We start from the raw sequence: 24,493 nt of genomic DNA on the forward strand, positions 1-24,493 counted from the left end.
CCACTACAGCCCCTGACAAAAGTGGGATATGCCTGTATTGCAACAACCTCCATTTTATTCTCTGCGGTTTCTGCTAAAAAACAAAAAAATATATATACAGTGGGGCAAGAAAGTATTTAGTCAGCCACCAATTGTGCAAGTTCTCTCACTTAAAAAGATGAGAGAGGCCTGTAATTGTCATCATAGGTATACCTCAACTATGAGAGACAAAATGTGGAAACAAATCCAGACAATCACATTGTCTGATTTTTTAAATAATTTATCTGCAAATTATGGTGGAAAATAAGTATTTGGTCACCTACAAACAAGCAAGATTTCTGGCTCTCACAGAGCTGTATCTTCTTCTTTAAGAGGCTCCTCTGTCCTCCACTCATTGCCTGTATTAATGGCACCTGTTTGAACTTGTTATCAGTATAAAAGACACCTGTCCACAACCTCAAACAATCACACTCCAAATTCCACTATGGTGCAGACCAAAGAGCTGTCGAAGGACATCAGAAACAAAATTGTAGACCTGCACCAGGCTGGGAAGACTGAATCTGCAATAGGCAAGCAGCTTGGTGTGAAGAAATCAACTGTGGGAGCAATAATTAGAAAATGGAAGACATACAAGACCACTGATAATCTCCCTCTATCTGGGGCTCCACGCAAGATCTCACCCCGTGGGGTCAAAATGATCACAGGAACAGTGAGCAAAAATCCCAGAACCACACGGGGGGGACCTAGTGAATGACCTGCAGAGAGCTGGGACCAACGTAACAAAGGCTACCATCAGTAACACACTACGCCGCCAGGGACTCAGATCCCGCAGTGCCAGACGTGTCCCCCTACTTAAGCCAGTACATGTCCGGGCCCGTCTGAGGTTTGCTAGAGAGCATTTGGATGATCCAGAATGATTGGGAGAATGTCATATGGTCAGATGAAACCAAAGTAGAACTGTTTGGTAGAAACACAACTCATCGTGTTTGGAGGAGAGAGAATGCTGAGTTGCAACCAAAGAACACCATACCTACTGTGAAGCATGGGGGTGGTAACATCATGCTTTGGGCTGTTTCTCTGCAAAGGGAACAGGATGACTGAAAACATGAATGAATGAATGGGGCCATGTATTGTGAGATTTTGAGTGCAAACCTCCTCCCATCAGCAAGGGCATTAAAGATGAAACGTGGCTGGATATTTCAGCATGACAATGATCCCAAACACACCGCCCGGACAACAAAGGAGTGGCTTCGTAAGAAGCTTTTCAAGGTCCTGGAGTGGCCTAGCCAGTCTCCAGATCTCAACCCTTATAGAAAACCTTTGGAGGGAGTTGAAAGTCCATGTTGCCCAGCAAAAGCCCCAAAACATCACTGCTCTAGAGGAGATCTGCATGGAGGAATGGGCCAACATACCAGCAACAGTGTGTGACAACCTTGTGAAGACTTACAGAAAACGTTTGACCTCTGTCATTGCCAACAAAGGATATATAACAAAGTATTGAGATGAACTTTTGATATTGACCAAATATTTATTTTCCACCATAATTTGCAAATAAATTCTTTCAAAAATTTGACAATGTGATTGCCTGGATTTGTTTCCACATTTTGTCTCTCATAGTTGAGCTATACCTATGATGACAATTACAGGCCTCTCTCATCTTTTTAAGTGGGAGAACTTGCACAATTGGTGGCTGATTAAATACTTTTTTGCCCCACTGTATATATAGATATATATATATCTAAGTGAAAGTTGGTTACTGTCAGCAGCTTTCTATTTTGGTCGGCTCCCTCTGCGGTTGCTGTACATTTACTGCAGCTGGCTTGTCACAGCCATGTACACAAAGGCTTCTGTCAACACCTTTTACTAGGAGAGGAGGCAGGGAACATTTGAAGGATTAGAACAGTGAGCAGCTCTTATGATTATCTCCACAATTCTTGAGCGACTATATAAGGCAAATATGTCAATTCCAGACCATTGCTATTTAAGGTTGAGCTTTGACAAGGACATTACTTGCCATGCTTTGGAATATACCATAAGGTTAATTAATTATTTAGAGCATGGGAAAGGTCATGTGAGTTTAGTTTCATGAGAAGCAGCTCATTAAATTTAACGATATTCCTATGTGTCTTTTAAGATATACGTGTTTGTAATTATAGACACTGAGATGCAAACAAGTGTTAAATATAAAACAGCAAAGACTACCAATGTTTACCTGCTCTTTTCGCACTATAAGCATTACCTCTGTATCCTCTGTAAAAGTATCATCTATTTAAAGTGATTGTAAAGGCAGAAGGTTTTTTTTTTGTTAAGGTTTGTTTGTTATTTAAAAAAAAAAAAAATGTTATACTTACCTCCTCTGTGCAAAGGTTTTGCACAGAGTGGCACCGATCCTCCTCTTCTGGGGTACCCCAGTGGCGCTCCTGGCTCCTCCGTGCATCGAGTGCCCTCGGAAACCCCCCCCCCCCCATTGACAGAGAGCAGGACTCTGCCCCGGCTCGTGTGTCACTGGATTTGATTGACAGCAGCGGGAGCCAATGGCTGCTGGTGCTATCAATCTGTCCAATGAGGACCCAAGACAGCGGCTGGAGCTGCTGGGCTTGTTCTTGTTGCTGGAAAGATCGGGCTCAGGTAAGTAAAAGGGGGGCTCTGGGGGGATGCTGCACTACAGAAGGTTTTTCACCTTAATGCATAGGAATGCATTAAGGTGAAAAATCACAACCCCTTTAATGCATTCTATGCATTAATATAAAAAGCCTTTTGCAGCCCCCTAATACTTACCTGAGGTCTCTCTAGATCCAGCAACGTTGGAGTGTCTCGGCTGTCCGGGACACCTCTCCTCATTGGCTGAGACAGCAGCGTGGCACCATTGGCTCCCACTGCTGTCATTCAAACTGTCAGCCCATGAAGAGAGAAAGGGGGGTGGGCCCGGGCCGGGCCGGGCTGCAGCTCCGTGTCTGAATGGACACAGGGAGCTCTGGCTCGGCTCAGGTGCCCCCATAGCAAGCTGATTGCTGTGGGGGCACTTAACAGGAGGGAGGGGCCAGGAGTGCCAAAGAGGGACCCGAGAAGAGGAGGATCCGGGCTGCTCTGTGCAAAACCATTACACAGGGCAGGTAAGTATAACATGTTTGTTATTTTTAACTTAAAAAAAAAAAAAAACGAGACTTTGTTCTGGATAATTCATAGATGGGCAACTCCTATCCTCATATTAATTAGTGGTTCCAAATTAATCATAACTACTGCAGTAGGTAACAGACACAAAAGATACTCTGCATCTTTCCAAAGGAGCGTAGCATAGGTAGGCTAATTCTAAACAGGACTCGAAAGAATGCAAACATGTAATGAAAACATTATTAATGCATGTGCACAATGAGTGCAGTGTGCAATACAAAGGAAAACATGCAAAATAGAATACAAATATATACAGAATTTACAAATTTCCTTTTATAATTTCAGTATAACTTTAATCTACATTACAAAGGCACACCACTAGGGACATCTCAGACATGTAATCTTTAGAGCTAAAATCTTTAAATCTGAATTTCTTTTCACTAGAACTGAATGAAATGTTCAATCCCAGCATAGATTATACCTCTGAACCATGTTGCTCTCTTGTCTGCAGATTAGGGCCGAAACAGCGAATCGATTATGAAAATAATCGATTACTATTTTCATAATCGATTAATCAGCCGGCCGATTAGTTGGCCTGCATACAGAATGCATTACTTGTTTACATATCAGGAAATACAGTGCGGCACACCTACAGCTCAGTACACTGTCCATACGTGCCTGAAAACTTGTAAATGTGTGAGGACATGTAGTCCTGGGCAGGAAGTGAGTGGTTCTAAAGGCAAAAGTTTTTTTAACCTTGCTATAGGGGCACTCTGAAGACAGGAGGAGTCAGCAATGTAGGTGGGGGACCCTAGAAGAGGAGGATCTGGGCTGCTCTGTGCAAAACCATTACACAGAACAGTTAAGTATAACATGTTTGTTGGTTTTAACTAAGAAAACATCAAGACTTTAAAGATTTGTGCAGGGAAGATCAGCATCTGAACCCAGAGAAGGTGGAGGCTGATAAACTGGAGGTGATAGAAGGGATTACAATTTAAAGTAAACTTTTACCAGTATTGTGCATTATATTTAAAATGATTATATCCATGAAAAGAAAAAAAAAGTCTCAGCTTTTAGTACTACTTTATTATAAAAGATTTATATCTCCCTTCCACCCTTCATATATAGCTTCATGTCAGACTCCTAGTTACAATGTCTATATATCCTACTTCTGGGTGTATTTATTATTATTTATATATATATATATATATATATATATATATATATATATATATATATATATATATATATATATATATATATATATATATATATATATACTCGAGATGCTAATTAATAGTCCTGTGAGCCTCCAGGTGGTTGACCAAATCAGGTCTCCAAAGTAGTGTATCTTACAAATGATCAGCATGTCTTATATACCAAGCAAGATAATCAAATCAAGTTATAAAACGCTGCGCTATCAAAATAATAAATATGAATATATAATTAATAAAGTGGTATTGTGCTCTCTCGTGACATGTATAAAATGTCCAAAATACTATACATTAATGTGCAATAAACTTCAATAAATAAATGAATTAATAAGAGTGCTTCAATAAGCCTGTGAAAAATATATATAAAAATTCCAAAATATTTGTGCAATATTCAAACAAATAATAAATAAATATTTCAAGAAAAAAATCATCCATGCGATTCAGTGTTGCATCCATGCAATGCAGTGCTGTATCTCTGTAATTCAGTGATAGTGCAATGTTCAAACAATATTAGATAAAAAATTCCAAAGAAATATCATCCATGCGATTCAATGCTACATCAATGTAATTCAGTGTTGCATCTGTGCGATTTGGTGCTGTGTAGCTTAGTGCTATGATCAAATTAACAGTCCATAAACATTCCAAAATCCATCCATGTGTTTCATTGAACACAAACTAAAGTGCTGTGTGCTCATATAAGTGCTCCCCCCCAGGTGATAGCCCCTCACCTTAGGGCGTGTGACCTTGCGATTAAGCTTGGTCAAAATGCGCCTTAGAACCTCTATGGGTTCGGTATTGTATGCTGGATCCTGGATAGGTTACACTTGTGCCTCTGTTCCTCACAGCAGTCCAGTTTATACCTTGGTATATCAATATAAAGAGAACTTCATGGTGCAGAATGTATTACCTTTATTTAAAATCACAATAAATAAATTCAAAACCCACAGTGGGTACTCACAATGTCAAGGCGCTTACAGTGCGCCACTCTAAAACAGCGGTAACGATCGGGTGACGGCGGCCAGTAATGGGGTGGCGTACTCACCCAATCACCCCCTGATGAAGATACGAAATACCCCTTGTATCGACACGCGTAGGGGAAGGGGACAGGACGGAACGCCACACACACACCATCTGTTGGGAACGATTATCTTTATATATATTTTTCACAGGCTTATTGAAGCACTCTTGTTAATTCATTTATTTATTGAAGTTTATTGCACATTAATGTATAGTATTTTGGACATTTTATACATGTCACGAGAGAGCACAATACCACTTTAATTATATATTCATATTTATCATTTTGATAGCACAGCGTTTTATAACTTGATATAGATATAGATATATATATATCTCTATATATATATCTATATCTATATATATATATAGATATAGCTATAGATATATCTATATCTATATATATATATAGATATATATATATATCTATATATATATAGATATATATATAACTATATTTACTTTTACTGTTTCACAGTATAAATGAACCCCTTATAGTAGCGATTATCTGCTCTTTTTGTACTATAAAGGGCTAATTTTAGTTTTTTTAACCCCATTATGACAGGTGATACAAAAAAAGACATGCTGCTGCTACTAAACGTCTTATGCCGTGTACACGCGGGTGGACTTTTCGACCGGACTGGTCCGACGGGACGAATCCGTCAGACAATCCGACCGTGTGTGGGCTTCATCGGACCTGCAGCAGACTTTTTCGGTCGAAAATCAGACGGACTTTAGATGTGGAACATGTTTCAAATCTTTCCTACGGTCTCGAGTCTGGTCAAAAAATCAGCTCGTCTGTATGCTAGTCCGACGGATGAAAACGGACGCTAGGGCAGCTATTGGCTACTGGCTATCAACTTCCTTATTTTAGTCCGGTCGTACATCATCATGTACAAATCCGTTGGACTTTGGTGTGATCGTGTGTAGGTAAGTCCGTTGGTTCGAAAGTCCGTCGGATAGACCGTCGAAAAGTCCGCCCGTGTGTACACGGCATTAGGCCTCGTTCACACCTATGCGTTTTTTGGTGCTTTTTGCAGAAACGCACTTCAGTTCATTTAACATGGTTTCCTATAGGACACAATCACATCTATGCTTTTTTCAGCCGCTTCATATTTGGAAAGGGTCAAGGACTTTTTTCAACGCAAAACTGAGCTTTTTTGGCTCAATAAACTTCAATGGAGAAGATGCAGAAAAGCATGTATTGCGTTTTTGCAGTAATTTGTGTTTTTTAATCTGCCCAACATCAAATTTGCCAAAAAAAGCCTAAAAAATGCAAAACCACAAATTGCAGCAAAATTGCGTGCGTAAAAATCAAAGCGAGCAGCAAAAAGCACTGCAGAAACAGATCAAAAGCTAGGTGTGACCCGAGCTTAATGCTGGCCACACGGATCAAAATGTGATCTCTGAGTCTGATGATATTTACCAGATTCAACCTCTAATAGTATATATAGTATATCTCCTCTAATAGTATATACAGTATATCTCTTCTGTCAGTTATTCTCAGAGTGGATTAGAGATTTTGCTCCCTACCTATAAAGTTAGTTATTTATATTTACCACTGCATGTAGATATTTAATAATAAATTTAAACTTTACATATTAACTAAACTATACACCACACTTTTTTTAAGGTTATTAATCTAAACAATAATCGGCCAACTAATCGATTATGAAAATAATCGTTAGTTGCAGCCCTACTGCAGATGCCCTGATATTCTGGGTTTAGTTGTGGCTTTGTGTCATGTGACACTCTGTATATCCTTCTGATAGACTCTGTCCCTTCCGCAACCACTAGAGTCTGTAACACTCCCCTTTGTAGTCTTTAAGACTCTGCAAATGATGGAACTTCCTTCACAGCGCTGATGGTGGGTAGGATTGAAAACATCCTAATTGCCATTCAATCCCGCCCAGTCACACATACCGGAAGAGTCCAAACCTCCCAAGTCCCGCCTTACAGATCACAGCATTATTCAAGAAGGAAACCCCTTCATACACAAACATACACAGCCTGTTCTGAAAGCTAGGTGTGCTGCTGCTGAGCAGAATTGAATGGATCACCATTAGAATTCAATCCTGCCCAGATAAATATGCTGACCAGTGTGAACAGGGAGAGTCCCAACCCTCAGATCCCACCCCACCAGAGCCTTGCTCTCTGTGAAGTGGTTAATTTACATATGAAGGAGACACCTTCATAATAACCTCCCATAGCCCTTCCTCTGTAGTCTTCCAGTAAACTATTCTTCTTTGGCATGCTTCAAGACAGGAATGACACAGGAGGAGGTATGACACATTTATACCTTTTCACCACCCACATGAAGACCCAGAAACACCCACAGTAACTTAAAGACCCACCTAATCAACTCCCAGAACTGGTACAAGTGACTCCCATAGCCCGTCCTGAAGTTACAGAGGCTCAAAGGATCATGGGAAATGTAGTATCAGCACTGCAGTTGGAAAGAAGCTGAAAGTCAGAGGACTTTGAACTTCAACCAGGAGGAGGAGTGACATCACAGACACAGAAACCTGGTGTATATAGCTATAGGAGGTAAGTTACACACAAACTGACAGTGGAGTCAGAAAAGCTGGAACTCTACTTTAAGAGGTTTCATTCACATGGCCCATGGGTGCAGATAATTTGCTGCATTAAGAGGCATCTAAACACCGCCTCTGGAGGCAGCAACACTTTGGGGGGGGGGGTGTGTTGTCTTTGTCAGGACAAGTCTGATCATTGGAGGAGAGTAGGCTGAGTTCCCACCACAGCTAGAAAACTGATGGTGTTCTTTCCTGCTTAGTGTGCTCAGTTTTTAATAGGAAAGCAAGGGGACTAGCAGGAACACCAGGGATTTCACACAAAGGAAACAATACCAAGACAACAGGATACTTTTTCATACAAGTACATGATAAAGCAGGCACACATCAGGAATATGAAATGTTTGGTTAACATACTCTTTAATTATCCTATAATGTACTTTTAATGAAATGATTTCTGACAGTTTTTCTGCGTTCGTGTAACGTCCTCCATGAGCTCTCGCATCTCTCATCATTCCAACTCACTTCAGTTAATTTGGAACAAGCAGCATATGTTAGTTGTGGTCATGTACACTGCTCTATGCACACTACAAATCCCATAATCTCTAGTCCATCTCAGGTGCAAGCAAGAGAGGTTGACTATGTTCCTACATAAAGTGGGACCATGGCGAATAAACATAGCCACCCTCTAAAGCAGGGGTCTCAAACTAGCAGCCCTCCAGCTGTTTCGAAACTACAAGTCCCATCATGCCTCTGCCTGTGGGAGTCATGCTTGTAACTGTCAGCCTTGCAATGCCTCATGGGACTTGTAATTTTGCAACAGCTGGAGGGCCGCCAGTTTGGGACCCCTGCTCTAAATCCTCTTTCACACATGCGGACCGTTCGCTTCATAAGTGCAGTCACGTTTTTTAAAAGAAACAACGGATACATTTTACATCTATTTTTACATCAGTTTTTTATATCCGCTAGCTAGGAGTTCTTAACCACTTGAGACCCAGAGCCATTTTTCATGTTTCTTCATGCAAAAACGGACAGTTAGTCCTTTTACATCAGTTTTTTTTTTGTCCGTTCCATTTTTTAACTAAACAAAAACAGGTCTTAGATCTGTTTAAAAAAAAAAAGGTGTTGGCGGATGTAAACGGAGGCAAACAGATGATCATCCGTTTACATCTGTTTTTCCATAGAGATGCATTGATGTTAGCTTTTCATCTGTCAACAGATGGATGAAAAAAACGGACAAACGGACATTGGACCACAGCAGAAAAAAAAAAAAGTAATATGGAGATTTGGGGAGGCTGGGAGCAATAAGAAGGTACTTTTTCAGTTAAGAATACCTTCTTAGATTTTTTTAAAAACCAGAATAACTTGGAGGAGGTTTGTTCACGTTTTAGGACTGTCTTGCTGCGTTTTGCACGTGTTAACTTGAACCTGTGAAGGCCAAAATAAAATCTCAAGAGTATCAAGGAATTCTGGAGTAAAACATATTGCCCAATGTCAGAAAGCTCTGCCTCAGTCATAGGTTGGGTCTTCCAAAAGGGTAATAACCGCAAACCCAATGATAAAAGCAAACAAGACTGGCCAACAACAAATCAAATCATTGGACTGTTCAAATGTGGTCTTCTCTGAGCCCCAATCTCAGTCTCTTTTGAACATCTATAGATAGAACTGCAACATGCAGTCTAAGGAAGAGTGGGCCAAACTGTCCTTTGGAAAATGCAGAAGTCTTGTTGAGAGTTACAGAAATTGATTGTTTACAGAGATTTCTTCTAAAGGTCGTGCAACTAAATATAAGGTGAGGGGTCCCATTGTTTTTGTCCATACCATTTTTTATTAAATTTTATTTTAAATATTCTGTTGAGTCAAAAATAAGAGCAAAGTCTGAATTTTATTAAATATGGAATAAACAGTAGTGGATGGCAATTACGTTTTGTTAATTTTAAAGTGTTGCTAAATTTCAAATAATAAACATTTTATACTCATCTGCTCTGTGCAATGGTATTGCACAAAGCAGCCCCAAACCTTCTCTTCTGGGGCTTTAGAACCACTATTTCAGAGAAAAATTTCCATGGAGGGGTACCAACAAAATTGTCCATGTCTGTATAATCATCAGACTGACTCATACAGCATCCCCCAGAAACCACCCCCTCCTACTTCCAGCTCAGCCAACGTCATTTGGTCATATTTCAGCAATGCCATTTGCAGAGTCCCTGATATGGAGCTTTACTGTCACTAAGCATATTAGCCGTTTCCCTTGTTGAACTGATCTTTGGTGTTCAGCTCAGAAAAACGAACTTTCACCCTACCAAGGTATAGTTAACTAGTGATAGGAGTCGCGATCTCTGCTGGCATTGATCCAGCTCACACACTCTTACTTTAGGTTTACATGCATGTGCTGTAGTAAGGTTAATGATATATCATTTTAATAATGTTGATAGGATTTTAGATCTGATGTATAAAACATGTGACTGTATTGCTGCAGAACATGCATCAGATGTCTCCAGCAAAGACTTCATTGGCAATGGGGAATAGCATAACGTTTATGTTTACAATCTTAGGGCTTGTTTATTCTTGTGGTTGGGGTGTGGTAAAAGCATGCAGATGAGCTGCGTTTTTACTGCCCCCCAACCACTCCCCCTTAAGCTGCAGAAGCAGCGGACGGGGCAGTACTGCTCACTGAACACAACCTACTCAGGTGATCTGGGCCCACGCCGCAACTGGACTCGACTTTTAGGGGTGAAACGGGCAGTGTGGAAAGGACAATAATGCCTCCTCACTGCCTGTCAAATGCCCTCTGAAAAGCAATCCAGCTTGGAGACCCTTGTTTATTTTTTTATTTTTTTCATATTTATAATCGCAACAAACCGTTTTCTTTGCTGTGTCGAATTTGTGTTCTTGCATAGTTTGAAGCGCAACTTCCTTTCTTTCCTTGGAGGATACATAAGCACTATGTTATACTTCTTTTCTTTTTTCATTTACCATTTTGTCTACTGGCTGGTTGCATGATGTACTGGATCCTCAAAGGCTGACATCATAATGCCCTGCACTCACAATCTTTCCTCAGTCTTTAAGGTTGAATAATGCTGAGTGTCGGTCATTCAGCATTGAAGACCGGGGACATCTTGTGGCAAAAAGAGGTACTACATAGGACTGCTCTGGATTGAAGCCAGAGCTGCCTTTTTTATTTAAACCCTTTTGGGGATATTTAAGAAAAAAATTGGCTTGTAGTAGTGCCATAATAAAACATTTTGAAAACTGAATTAACGTGACCGCATACTGACTTTATAAATAAGATCCCTTTGCTCATATGTTTTACAGTTAATGTTGGTGACTACATTGAGGCTGTGTTGGACAGAAATCTGGCTGAAAATATCTCCCGAGTTCTCTACCCCAATGATAATGTAAGTTTTTTTTTTTAGTATAGTACAAGTAATCTCTGACAGACCCATAACATCCAGTTTTAGTTTGATTCTCCTTGAAATTCAGCTACTGTGAACTAAATAAAGTCTGAAATGTCATTTTCTGTAACGTGTTCTTGCAGTTCTTTGAAGGCAAGGAGCTGCGGCTGAAGCAAGAGTACTTTGTGGTAGCGGCTACGCTCCAAGACATCATCAGGAGATTCAAGTCTTCCAAGTTTGGATGCCGCGATCCAGTGAGAACTTGCTTTGACACTTTTCCAGATAAGGTAAAGTCTGTGTTATAGAAGGGTTATTACAATGTGTGTAAAGACATGAGATAATGAGCTGCTTCCGGACCAGGGACTGCTATAAACTGTCCTCTGTAAGGAGCTATGGAGACTAAATATATAAAAGCTTGGTGTAAAATCAGAGCCCACTGTTGTACTGAACTAGATTTTGTAATGGCTTATAGTCCCAGGACATTGACGCAAGCCAGATATTTGTGAATCATTATGTAATAAAGGGGACTTAATACTAGACTAACCACTGTGTGTGATTTATGAGATTCAATTTTAGCCTTCTGGCACACTGTTAGTGACTACACTAACAAGTAAAGATTAACTGGAGTTTATTTATGGCCGTTGATAAGAGAGAAACATGAATGGTATTGGTTACCCAAGTACGACCTGCGCAAGTCAAGCACAGGTCAGGAAAACACCATTGATTTTAAAGCAGCAGTACAAACGACAGTTCGGTGATTGTGTTTGACCTGCTTTGCATTGTCGCTTTCTGTGGACGCGGGATGTGCTACTGAGGTGCATTTGCACTGCAGGTCAAATTAAGCCTTTTCTTGTCAAATGCTGCATTTTTCATTTGAAAAGCTGTGTTCAAAGGAAGACGCAGCGTTTGACAAGAATGCCCCTCGACATGTACCTTTAGGCCCCTTACACACCAGCAGACTGATCGGGGTCCGCCTGCCGTTTTTCAGGTGGACCTGATCGGACCGCTCATTGTTCTTTATGGGACAGTGGATGTCAGCGGACATGTCCGCTGTCACTAGCCGGCATCTGATCCGATCTAGTCCGCTAAAAACAGACAGATGGGGATACATTCACCATCCGTCCGGCGCATTGAATCCGATGACAATTGGATGGAAACGGACATGCAGTCCACTTCCATCCAACCTCCCCATAGAGATCAGCGGGCTGTGCGACCTGTCATCCGCCTGCTCACTGGGTGGTATTACACACGCAAGGAAATGGATTTCAGTCCAGTAGCCAATAGTAGCTTATCGATCTCATCTATGTTTCCACCATGTAATCTCATAATCTGAAAGCTCAAAATGCTATTATATTTATGAAAATGGTACCGGTTTGTTGCCGATTGATGCAAAACAATCAATAATATTCCTCACTGGTCAACCGGCTGAGTTTGATTGAAATCAATTGAAAAGGAGTCTGAATCAATATGAAGGGAAATTATGGCTATTCGATTATTTGCCAATATAGTAGTTTTGATTAAATTGCACATTAATTGGATGAAAGACTGAAACCAATATGGCCACCATAAGAGCCATAAACCTGACAACGTTGTCTAATATCAGTGCTCAATAATGGTCATTCTGCACCACTGAGCTAGTACAGATGATTTTAAAGTAAGCGCTAACTGAATTGAGTTTAGTTTGCCACGGTGCTGTGTTTCATAACCAGCTGCCATTTTTTAAAATTGTGGGTCTGTCTGATTTCTACATTAGGCATCTTATTATATCAATTACAATGTTAATGCAGTTTCTTGTTTCATAAAAATGATTAATATGTGAAATTCACACTTGGTGATATTTCAGGAACAATATGATGAATAATATTGCATTTTAAACACCTTACAACTTCAGTACTATGGGTTGTTGACCCTAAACAGATATGCAGATTGGAAAGTCAGGTGTTCTTATCTGCATACTTAGTCGAGGACAGAGACTTAGGAAGTATTTAAGCAGTATTAAACCCAAAACAAAAAATGTAATATACTGAAACTTATCAATCATTAGATGTGGTGGCTGCATTTGTTTTCTTTTTTTAGGCTCCTTTTTTTTACCCCTTGGCTTTCTTCTGGTGATCTGGCCAGTAGCACACCTTCTGTATTATACGGACACTGCTCTGGATGAATAATCACAGGGGCACCTTTGGACAGTAGTATTCTGCCTGGGGGGGGGGGGTTGATGTACTAGCATGATATTTCATAAAACAAAATAATTCCTAAGTAAGAGGAAGAAAAATCGCATGTTCATAAGGTTTCCAGTACTATTGCCTTTCTAATGCAGCATGTCATTTACAGGTTGCCATTCAGCTAAATGACACCCATCCAGCTCTTGCCATTCCTGAGCTCATGAGGATTCTTGTAGACTTGGAGGGAATGGAGTGGGACAAGGTGAGATCAAATATCCTAGACAACCATAGGCAAACCATTGAATGTATAGTTAAAATATACATATGTCTTCTGTCTTGCCTACTACGGGATTTATAGTTCTGTCACGTCACTTTTGTGATTCACTGAAACCTAGGCAAAAGTTGTTAGCTAAATGATTGAACAGCACAAGAGCTTAGTGGATAGCTTTACCATTTTACATGACTGAGATTGTGGGTATCTCCTTGGTTGTTCCTCATTCCTCCCAGAGTTCACAGGGTTTGCAGCACATAGAATGAATGAAGGTAAAAAACATTGAGCCTTTAAAACCACTTTAAGCCATAGTTGTCTGACACAGTATATTCTCTGGCCTGTGATAATAATCTGTGTTCTTCTCCGTAGGCCTGGGTCATTACAAAGAAGACCTGTGCATACACCAATCACACCGTACTGCCCGAAGCTTTGGAACGCTGGCCAGTTCATTTGTTTGAGAAACTGCTGCCTCGCCATCTGGATATCATCTATGAAATTAACCAGAAACACTTGGATGTAAGACAACACTTTTGTGATATATATATATATATATATATATAATATATTCTCAATTTATGATGAAGTAATCAAATTACGGCTCACCTGGAGTTATTGAAGTCACAATATTTATACAATGGGGACGGAAAAGTATTCAGACCCCCTTAAATTTTTCACTCTTTGTTATAGTGCAGCCATTTGCTAAAATCATTTAAGTTCGTTTTTTTCCTCATTCATGTACACACAGCACCCCATGTTGACAGAAAAACACAGAATTGTTGACAATTTTGCAGATTTATTAAAAAAGAAAAACTGAAGTATCACATTGTCCTAAGTATTCAGACCCTTTGCTCAGTATTTAGTAGAAGCACCCTTCTGATCTAATACAGCCATGAGTCTTTTTGGGAAAGATGCAACAAGTTTTTGACACCTGGATTTGGGGATCCTCTGCCATTCCCATTCTCCAGTTCTGTCAGGTTGGATGGTAAACGTTGGTGGACAGCCATTTTTAGGTCTCTCCAGAGATGCTAAATTGGGTTTAAGTCAGGGCTCTGGCTGGGCCATTCAAGAACAGTCATGGAGTTGTTGTGAAGCCACTCCTTCGTTATTTTAGCTGTGTGCTTAGGGTCATTGTCTTGTTGGAAGGTAAACCTTTGGCCCAGTCTGAGGTCCTGAGCACTCTGGAGAAGGTTTTCGTCCAGGATATTCCTGTACTTGGCCGCATTCATCTTTTCCTCTATTGCAACCAGTCGTCCTGTCCCTGCAGCTGAAAAACACCCCCACAGCATGATGCTGCCACCACCATGCTTCACTGTTGGGACTGTATTGGACAGGTGATGAGCAGTGCCTGGTTTTCTCCACACATACCGCTTAGAATTAAGGCCAAAAAGTTCTATCTTGGTCTCATCAGACCAGAGAATCTTATTTCTCACCATCTTGGAGTCCTTCAGGTGATTTTTTTTTTTTTAGCAAACTCCATGCGGGCTTTCATGTGTCTTGCACTGAGGAGAGGCTTCCGTCGGGCCACTCTGCCATAAAGCCCCGACTGGTGGAGGGCTGCAGTGATGGTTGACTTTCTACAACTTTCTCCGATCTCCCGACTGCATCTCTGGAGCTCAGTCACAGTGATCTTTGGGTTATTCTTTGCCTCTCTCACCAAGGCTCCTCTCCCCCAATAGCTCAGTTTGGCCGGATGGAATGGTTCTGGTTGTCTTAAATGTCTTCCATTTAAGGACTATGGATTCCACTGTGCTCTTAGGAACCTAGGAACCTTAAGTGCAGCAGAATTTTTTTTGTAACCTTGGCCAAATCTGTGCCTTGCCATCATTCTGTCTCTGAGCTCTTCAGGCAGTTCCTTTGACCTCATGATTCTCATTTGCTCTGACATGCACTGTGAGCTGTAAGGTCTTATATAGACAGGTGTGTGGCTTTCCTAATCAAGTCCAATCAGTATAATCAAACACAGCTGGACTCAAATGAAGGTGTAGAACCATCTCAAGGATGATCAGAAGAAATGGACAGCACCTGAGTTAAATATATGAATGTCACAGCAAAGGGTATGAATACTTAGGACCATGTGATATTTCAGTTTTTCTTTTTTAATAAATCTGCAAAAATGTCAACAATTCTGTGTTTTTCTGTCAATATGGGGTGCTGTGTGTACATTAATGAGGAAAAAAAATTAACTTAAATGATTTTAGCAAATGGCTGCAATATAACAAAGAGTGAAAAATTTAAGGGGGTCTGAATACTTTCCGTCCCCACTATAATATTTATTTAGAGAGTATTGCAGGCAGAAATAAGACATCATTTGTAATTGCAGTATACTACACACTATTGGAGGTTTAATGGATTTTTGTTCTGCCTTTCTCTGCATATGCTTAGAGCATATGAATGGGTTAAGCATAATTTTGGCATACAACACTGGGCCTGTGTATTTTACTGATGAGTCCTATGCCAATTTTCAGGAAGTGGCAGCCATGTTTCCTGGCGATATGGATCGGCTGAGGAGGATGTCAGTCATTGAAGAAGGAGATTGTAAGAGAATAAACATGGCTCACCTGTGTGTGATTGGCGCTCATGCTGTCAACGGTGTGGCAAGGATCCACTCAGACATAGTGAAGAATTCAGTGTAAGTTTTTGACAAATTAGGCCATTCCTGTATTTAGATTGCCTAATATCTATTGTCACAGGATCTCTTTTAATCAGGGTGTTCAAAAAACATTCTATGGTATATCTCAGAGGATGTTATATATACATAAATCGGGGTGTGTGGCTTTAGGAGCCTATATAGAAGACATATGGAACACAAGTGCCTATTTTTTGAAAACCATCAACCACAAAAAGAATTGCAAGAACTCCCATACAACTACAGTAAATGAAGAAGAAGGAATAACTGTTAACCTTTAAGAACTACATTTGTTAAGTTTACTTTTCGTAACATGTTACACCCATATTCAGGGTGTAACATGTTATGAAAGGACTGGCCCCCGCACCTCCCCGATTCCCTGATCTGACTGCTAGCAATTTTAAAAAAACCTGGCCCAGCGAGGCTCTGCCCAGCAGCGTCACTCATTCACAGTGTCCTGTGTATGGAAAACGACAAGGTCCGGCAGCCTTTGCAGCTGTCAGCTTGTAGGTTTCAATAAATGTAGTTTTCAGTGGAGCGCCGTGTTAGTTTACTATCTATTCCTGTCAGATTGTATCTGCTTGACCTTATGGGATCTACGGGAAAACAGATACACTGGCAGATCTGCTAGAGAATCACATGGCACCAGCGATCTGGTGCTATGCACCAGATTTTACCTGCAAAAAAATGTGCATTTATTTTATTTCTCTAAAAAGTGAACTTATTCTTTAATTTTGTTGCTTTTTTGTTACTAGAACAGGCTGTTGTGTTTAGATACAAACGCACTTGGGTATCAGATGATCATTAACTAGTCTTGCTAGTTATGGTAAAAACTGGCTTGTAAACATAATGCAACCTATGTTTTTTCTTGATATGGTTATGTGACTTAGCAGGCATGGTAAAAACAAAGCTTGAGAATTGAGGTTCTCGTGTAATTAGAAGGCTAAAATGTATGCTCTTTGGTAACTCATACCACATACCATCCAATTAGAAATCCTACTAATTATTGATGATTTCTCATTGACTGACATAATTGCTACCCTGTTTAAGATCTTAAAGTGGAACTCCAGACACATTACTTTGGAAAGTCTTAAAACCTCAACCACAGTTTTACTACTGCCTATGTCCCCTTAGGAAGGATTTGTCCATTTTGTTTCAATAGGAAGTGAGAGGGGGATTTCATCAGTGGGAACATGTACTTGTATAGTAGTAAAAGCTTGACTTTCTACAATGATCCGCCATCCTAACATTGTGCCTTGTGCTTTTCTTTACCCTGTTCCATTTTCTACTTGTTATATTGCATGTTAGAGGTATCTTCATCTTCTCCTTCCTCTGGTTTTATAGCAACTGGTCATTTGCTACTTCCCTGTTTCCCCGAAAATAAGACCTAGCGTGACTGTCAGTGATGGTTGCAATATAAGCCCTACCCCCCAAATAAGCCCTAGTTAAAGTCCTTGTAGGTCTTATTTTCAGGGTAGGGCTTATTTTCAGGGAAACAGGGTAGGGCTTATTTGGGGGGTAAGGCTCATATTGCAGCCATCACCGACAATCATGCTAGGTCTTATTTTCGGGGAATGAGGGTACCACATGGCAACATGCAACCTCCCTGCATGGGATGTTGCAATTGCTGATTTAACTTTGCTTTTCTATATGTTGGCATGTAATTTTTGACATTTCTAGGTCCTCATTTGTTATGGCTTTTTTTTTTTTATAACATTCTTTATTTAAGAATGGGCTGCATCACATATATCATGATGTTGTGCAAGTCATTTTGGGTTATCAAATGGACATAGTATAGTCAATGGACTTCAGAAAAAAAAATTGCTTCCTGTCATGTACATCACATGGTGCGTCACACATACAGAGAAATGTCACTGATTAATAGATGTATACGATCGTGATTCAGATGTTGTGATGACACCCACATTTTTTAAATTGGAAATGGGGAAGCGTACATCTGAGGAAGTTATCAAGAGTAAAAGAAAAAAAGGGATTAGGGAGGGGAAAGTAAAAGGTGAATCTTCACGGAGGAAAGGGTCTGCAGATTGGGGGGGGGGGGTTAGCTTATCCCATGAGAGAGGTAAGGGGTAACGGGGTGGAGAGGGAGTGTGGGGCGAAGGGGAGGGGGGATAGAAGAACTGGTATTTTCAACAAACAAGTAGGGTCAAGGTAAGGAATATCCTCCCACTGGACTCTCTGCCTCAGATCTGATATAACAACATAGAGGAGCTGGCGGACTCCTGACCACCTGAGGGAAGTGAAGTTGCTCAAAGCCATTGGTTGTAATTGGAGGAGTATTTTAAAATCATTCCAATAAAAGCAATTCTTATTCGCTTCTAATTGTCGCTGTAAGACCCTTTATTTCTTCAGTATCATTTATTTCTTCAATATCATTTACTCTGGCAAACCACTGGCTCAAAGTGTGGGAGGTAAAGTGCTTTTTCGCGTACTAGGAATACAGACCTTGGCTGCATTTAACCGCTGTAGAAGCATGTATTTCTTGTACTGTTTGCTCGACAAAGGGGTAAGGTGGAGAAAAATGGCTGCTGGTGTTATGGCTGTTTTATGTGAGACTTTTTTCCTCTCTCTCACATGGACCTGTATACTATATTGTGTGCTTTCACACTGTGGCGGTGCGCTTGCGGGACGGGATAAAAAGTCCTGCAAGCAGCATCTTTGGGGCAGTGCGGGAGCGGTGTATACACCGCTCCTAAACTGCCCCTGCCATTGAAATCAATGGGCACCGCTGCCGAAGCGCCTGCAAATCGCTTTGGCAGCGGCGCTTTGCGGGTGCTTTTAACCCTTTTTCGGCCGCTAGCCGGGGTTAAAAGCGCCGCTAAAACTAGCGGCGCTTTGCTGTCAACGTCTCAGTGTGAAAATGGCCTAACCATAGCAATAAGAACCTGACGTGGGCTCAAAACCCTCGTACACACAATCAGATTTTCCGACGGGAAATGTGTGATGACAGGCTGTTGGCGGAAAATCCAACCGTTTTGTACGCTCCATCGGTCAATTTTTGTCGGATTTCCTGTGTACAAATGTTGGATAGCAGCTTTTAAAATTTTCCGTGGACAAATGTCTGTTGTCGGATTTTCCGAGCATGTGTACACAAGTCAGTCGGACAAAAGTCCAAAGTACAAACACGCATGCTTGGAAACAAGGACGAGCCAGAAGCGGTCGGTCTTGTAAACTAGCGTTCGTAATGAAGAATTAACATTCGTGACGTGGCAAATTATGAAATCTTGAAATGCAGCGCACATTCTCTTCTTCTTTAATGGGATAATAATAAAGCTGCTTTTTCTGGTGATACTGATGGAGTTATTGAAAAACTAATTTTCAAATGCTTTTCTTTTCTAGTGATATAAAGAATAATATTATTATGCTTTTTTAAAATTTTTATTTGGGCGAGTTACCACAACACCATTATCCCGTAGTTTTTAAGATCAAAGATATAACTATGTTGGTGTCCCTTGTCAATTTTACATTGTATTTTTTTACAAATGTAACTGTCTACTCCCAAACTGTCATTTGAAGTAAAACACATAGCTAAGTATTATTCTCCACAATTTTTTTATTGTGCATTAAAAAAGAAAACAAATAAAATTAGACATGCTATCTGCCAATAGAACTTAACCAAAAAGTGAATTCTATGCATCCAAAAATATAGAAAATATATCAAATCATTATTATTCAACCAAAAAATAAAATAAAAGCCTCATGCATGTGTCCTGCTTCTTAATATAGGGGGTCAATAATGCCAAGAGTTGGTGAAAGCAGGGGTCCGTCATCCGGAGATAATTGGATTATTCTCCTGGAGCTCCCGCAGCAAGGGCATATGACATAATTGGTCATAATAAAGCAACCAATTTTTGGTCCAAGAACTGCTCCTCCTCCTGTTCCTGGACTGGACTTGGGTCAATAACTCCAAGGTCAATAATAAAAAACACGTTCTCTTCTCTGATTCCGCAACATGGCTGGTTAACAAGCGGCCATTCAGAAACTAACTGAAAAGTACGAAATGAAAAGCGCGAATCAACACTCACCAGACTTCTACTAACATGAAATTTGCAGAAGGAGCCCAAAGGGTGGCGCTAAAGAGCTGAAAAACAACGTAGTATGTCACTACGTTCGTATTTGTGTGCCGTGTGTATGCAGGACAAGTTTGGGCCAACGCCCTTCGGACAAAAGTCCACGGTTTTGTAGGCCAACAATTCGACCGTGTGTACGAGGCTTAACTCTTCCTCACTCTTTTATAAATGTTTAATGTTTTGGTTGGAATAACATTTAATGTAAACCTATAACTGGCACACACCAGAAACAAGCCAAATATTTGTTTTGAAGCATTTTTCAGCTAATTGCTAAAAATGATGTTAGTAATATACGGGGCTGCGTACAGATACTAGCTCATAAATCGCTGGAGACTGAACCATCCAAACAGTGGTCTCTTATCTGTACCAAATACATTTCTGGGTGGGCATGCCTGGAAGGGTTTAGATTTGAGTGTATTTAGGGCCTAGGAATATAGAAGGCCAAGCTGAAAATGACAATTCATTTTCTCAAAATGCTTAGAAGTAATTTTCTTCTCTGGTTGTCTGTGCTCATGAGTCACAGGAAAATAACTTTACAGTGCTCAGTAAATGTTTCTTTCTGTGGAAATGGTTTAGCTGCCTGTTCAGTATACCAGCACCTAGTCCTTATATGTCTGTGTTGCAATAATATTTTTATGTTTCAGCTTTAAAGACTTCTATGACATGGATCCACCAAAATTCCAGAACAAGACAAATGGCATTACTCCAAGGAGGTGGTTAATGCTGTGCAATCCAGGCCTGGCTGATATAATCGCAGAGGTAAAATGCCATTTTACCTCATTTTAAAACGCCGCTAGAATATGCTAAGGAAAGGATGGGGTGAATGAGACCTGTCCAACCATTTTTTTCTTTGACCATTTTCCCTTATCACTATTAAATGTCCACAGTGTCCAAAATTGATAACCCCCAAACTAAACATGTAACATTTTCCTTATTTTTTGGTGATTTTCTGTTATAATTACATGTCTCACTCCACTGAATAGATATGTTTTGTTAGTAATGAGTAATCCTAGCCTATATATATGCAGGCATAGTCCATGTAGAAATTAGGGTGTTGAATTACACACTTGCTGGATAGGAACCTGGTACATTTGGTAAAGGCCATTAGTTCCACCAGCGCTTGTGTTTAAAATGCTGAGAGCGCTATTATAGTGTTTTAGTATCAACTAATTCAAGCCCAAAATGGTCTTTTAGTCGTAGGTGAAGCCTGGAGGGCTGCATCAGCTTTTAGCTTTTAGTATGTCTTGGATACTCCAGCAGCAAGGTCTCCCAGCCATGTGTGATAGGACCTTGTTGTCAGCAATTCCGACTGTGTGTAGGCTACATCACACATTTTCCATTGGAATTTCCGACACACAAAGTTTGAGAGCTTGCTATAAAATTTTCCGACAAAAAAATCCGTTGTCGGAAATTCTGATCGTGTGTACACAAATCCGACGCACAAAGTGCCACGCATGCTCAGAATAAATTAAGAGACGAAAGCTATTGGCTACTGCCCCGTTTATAGTCCCAACGTACACGTTTTACGTCACCGCCTTTAGAACAATCAGATTTTCCGACAACCTTGTGTGACCGTGTGTATGCAAGACAAGTTTGAGCCAACATCCGTCGGAAAAAATCCATGGAATGTCGATCAATGTCCGACCGTGTGTACAGGGCATAAGAATAATGGCTGTTCATGCAAAGGCATCATACAATGACACTCATTGGCTGAGGCATTCACAGGCTTGCTAATCCATGAAAATTACATGTCTCAGACTCTTTTAAAACATTTTTAGTAGTAATATGTAGGCATTGCCATACTCAAGGCCTGATGTAGCAAAGCATCAGTACTAAGAACTGGAGACACAAGCGTGTTCAATAAGTCTGAATCAGGGAACATAGGTCCTTTCTTCAACCATCAGAACCTTAATTATTCCTATTTCTCTCTGCAGAAAATTGGGGAAGATTTTGTAACTGACCTGAGCCAACTGAAGAAACTGTTGGATTTTGTGGATGACGAGAGCTTTGTGCATGATATTGCTAAAGTCAAGCAGGTAATTTAGTGCACATCTTTGCAGACCACAACGAAGATCGCTGAATGTGTATTCAGAACATCCTAAAAATGTTGTGTTAACCAAATCTGTGGAAACTCATGACAAACTAGCCCAGTACAATGTGATGTAATTGGCGTTCATGAATCTAAAAGACATGATGTTTTATTTTTAGGTTATCATATCTTATAGCTAACCTTTAACATCTGTTGTTTTTTATGTTAGGAGAACAAGCTGAAATTTTCAGCTTATTTGGAGAAGGAATACAAGGTTAAAATTAATCCATCTTCGTTGTTTGATGTACAAGTGAAGAGAATCCACGAATACAAGAGGCAGCTTCTGAACTGTTTACATGTCATCACTTTGTACAATCGTGAGTATCAAGCCCACACATATCGATTATCTGAACAAAAAGAACCCGTTTAACCTGTTACTGATTATCCTAGAAATGCTAGTAAGAGCATACAGTACATAGATATTTCCTCAGTACAGGTTACCTGTAGTATGGTTCTTGAATGAGCCTCAATGAAAATGTTTCTTAACCTAACTATGGGGTTGATTTACTAAAACTGGAGAGTGCACAATCTGGTGCAAGTCTGCATAGAAACCAATCAGCTTCCAGGTTTTAGCCCTCATTTACACTAAACACGGCTTTGAAATCTGAACTCGCACAATTTCGAAGCCGTATTTCAGTCTGACTTCTAGGACTTGAAAGACATCTGTGCAAGTTCATGCAGAGATGTCTATTGAAATCGCCCCCCAAAGTCGCCAAAAGTAGTGCAGGAACTACTTTTGGAAATCAGCGCAGCGCCGCAAAGTCGGCGTTGCATCAATTGGGGTGCTCTTATTTCCGGCAATGGGCTCCAATTTGACATGCGATTTGACCTGTCCAATTGCACCAATGTGAACAGGGGCTTATTGTCAAAGCTTAATCGAACAAGCTTAAGTTAGAAGCTGATTGGCTACCATATACAGCTGGACCGGATTCTGAGTGCACCAGTTTTAGCAAACCCCTATGTTGGTAAAGGGTGTATGCTGTAGGACTTGCAAAGTATGTAACTCGGTAGTACAAGAGCCATTCATTGTATCTAGAGGACGGCCAACACTCAACATTTTTACGCCTAAAAGTTAGCAATGCCTTAATAGTTTTATTAGATGTGATTGTTCCTTCTAGATACAATTAAAAGGTCTATATACCTATATCCCCACATAAGACTTGAAAATGCTCTTGCATGTAAAATCACACATTTCTTCCATCAACTTTTATATTTCATTTACAAACCTAAACAAGCCTCTGCACGCGTTTTCCAGTGTAAGTTTTCTCCTGGTACACCCTTTTCCTCAAAGGATTATGTGTCTAATTTGATTATATTCTCACGAATGTATTAATGTATTAAATTCTTGAATTTTTTTTTTTTTTTTATTAACTTCTTCATCAAATTTTAAAAAGTGGTACAGAAAAATGCCCATGCAAGGGCAAAAACTTGGCAGACCTCAGGAGTCTTTGTTGTTTGTACAAAATACAAAAGACCGTGACAATAGCTACCTCTATTCTTTTGTGTGTGTGTGTGTGTGTGTGTGTGTGTGTGTGTGTGTCCCACGCTAATACCATAAGAAGGCAGTAAAGATGAGATAATGTCTCAGGCAGAGACCGAAAAGGCCCCACAACCCCCCCCCCCTCTCTACACCCTAATCAACATGAATCATGGAACAGCATTGCTCAATTAAAAACATCCTACAATCGAGCTGTGGAGTCATCCTGAAGCCACTTGGACCATATCTTGTCAAAGTTTTTAGGGCAACCCCTATGGCCCTATGGCAATAGGTGACAGGGCTCATATCAGTTATGGCACCGTTTCCCTCCAGCCTTTAGAAATAGGGACACGTTCAGTTTGTTGAAATTGTGCAACCTCACTACTCTGAAATCTCTATCACTAAATAACAAATTTTGCACTTTTTCAGAGTTGTGTGAACTATATAATCTCCCAATTTCAGAATTACCCCATTATACTTATTACCCCATCAGAATTACCCCATTAAACATTCTACCAAAAATACTTCTCTCT

The 24,493-nt window shown here is 40.3% G+C and overlaps 1 protein-coding gene across 1 annotated transcript in view; it reads left to right on the forward strand.

The window, feature by feature from the left end:
* Nucleotides 1-24,493, forward strand: part of PYGB (glycogen phosphorylase B) — a 153,623-nt gene that overhangs the window by 95,844 nt on the left and 33,286 nt on the right. The window contains exons 7-14 of the mRNA XM_073627986.1: nucleotides 11,168-11,250; nucleotides 11,391-11,534; nucleotides 13,579-13,671; nucleotides 14,050-14,196; nucleotides 16,146-16,309; nucleotides 21,039-21,153; nucleotides 22,329-22,430; nucleotides 22,653-22,800. Of these exons, the coding sequence (XP_073484087.1) occupies nucleotides 11,168-11,250; nucleotides 11,391-11,534; nucleotides 13,579-13,671; nucleotides 14,050-14,196; nucleotides 16,146-16,309; nucleotides 21,039-21,153; nucleotides 22,329-22,430; nucleotides 22,653-22,800 (996 nt within the window). The remainder of the gene's footprint in view (nucleotides 1-11,167; nucleotides 11,251-11,390; nucleotides 11,535-13,578; nucleotides 13,672-14,049; nucleotides 14,197-16,145; nucleotides 16,310-21,038; nucleotides 21,154-22,328; nucleotides 22,431-22,652; nucleotides 22,801-24,493) is intronic.

Source organism: Aquarana catesbeiana, linkage group LG04, assembly GCF_042186555.1.
Source record: "Aquarana catesbeiana isolate 2022-GZ linkage group LG04, ASM4218655v1, whole genome shotgun sequence".
NCBI lineage: Eukaryota > Metazoa > Chordata > Amphibia > Anura > Ranidae > Aquarana > Aquarana catesbeiana.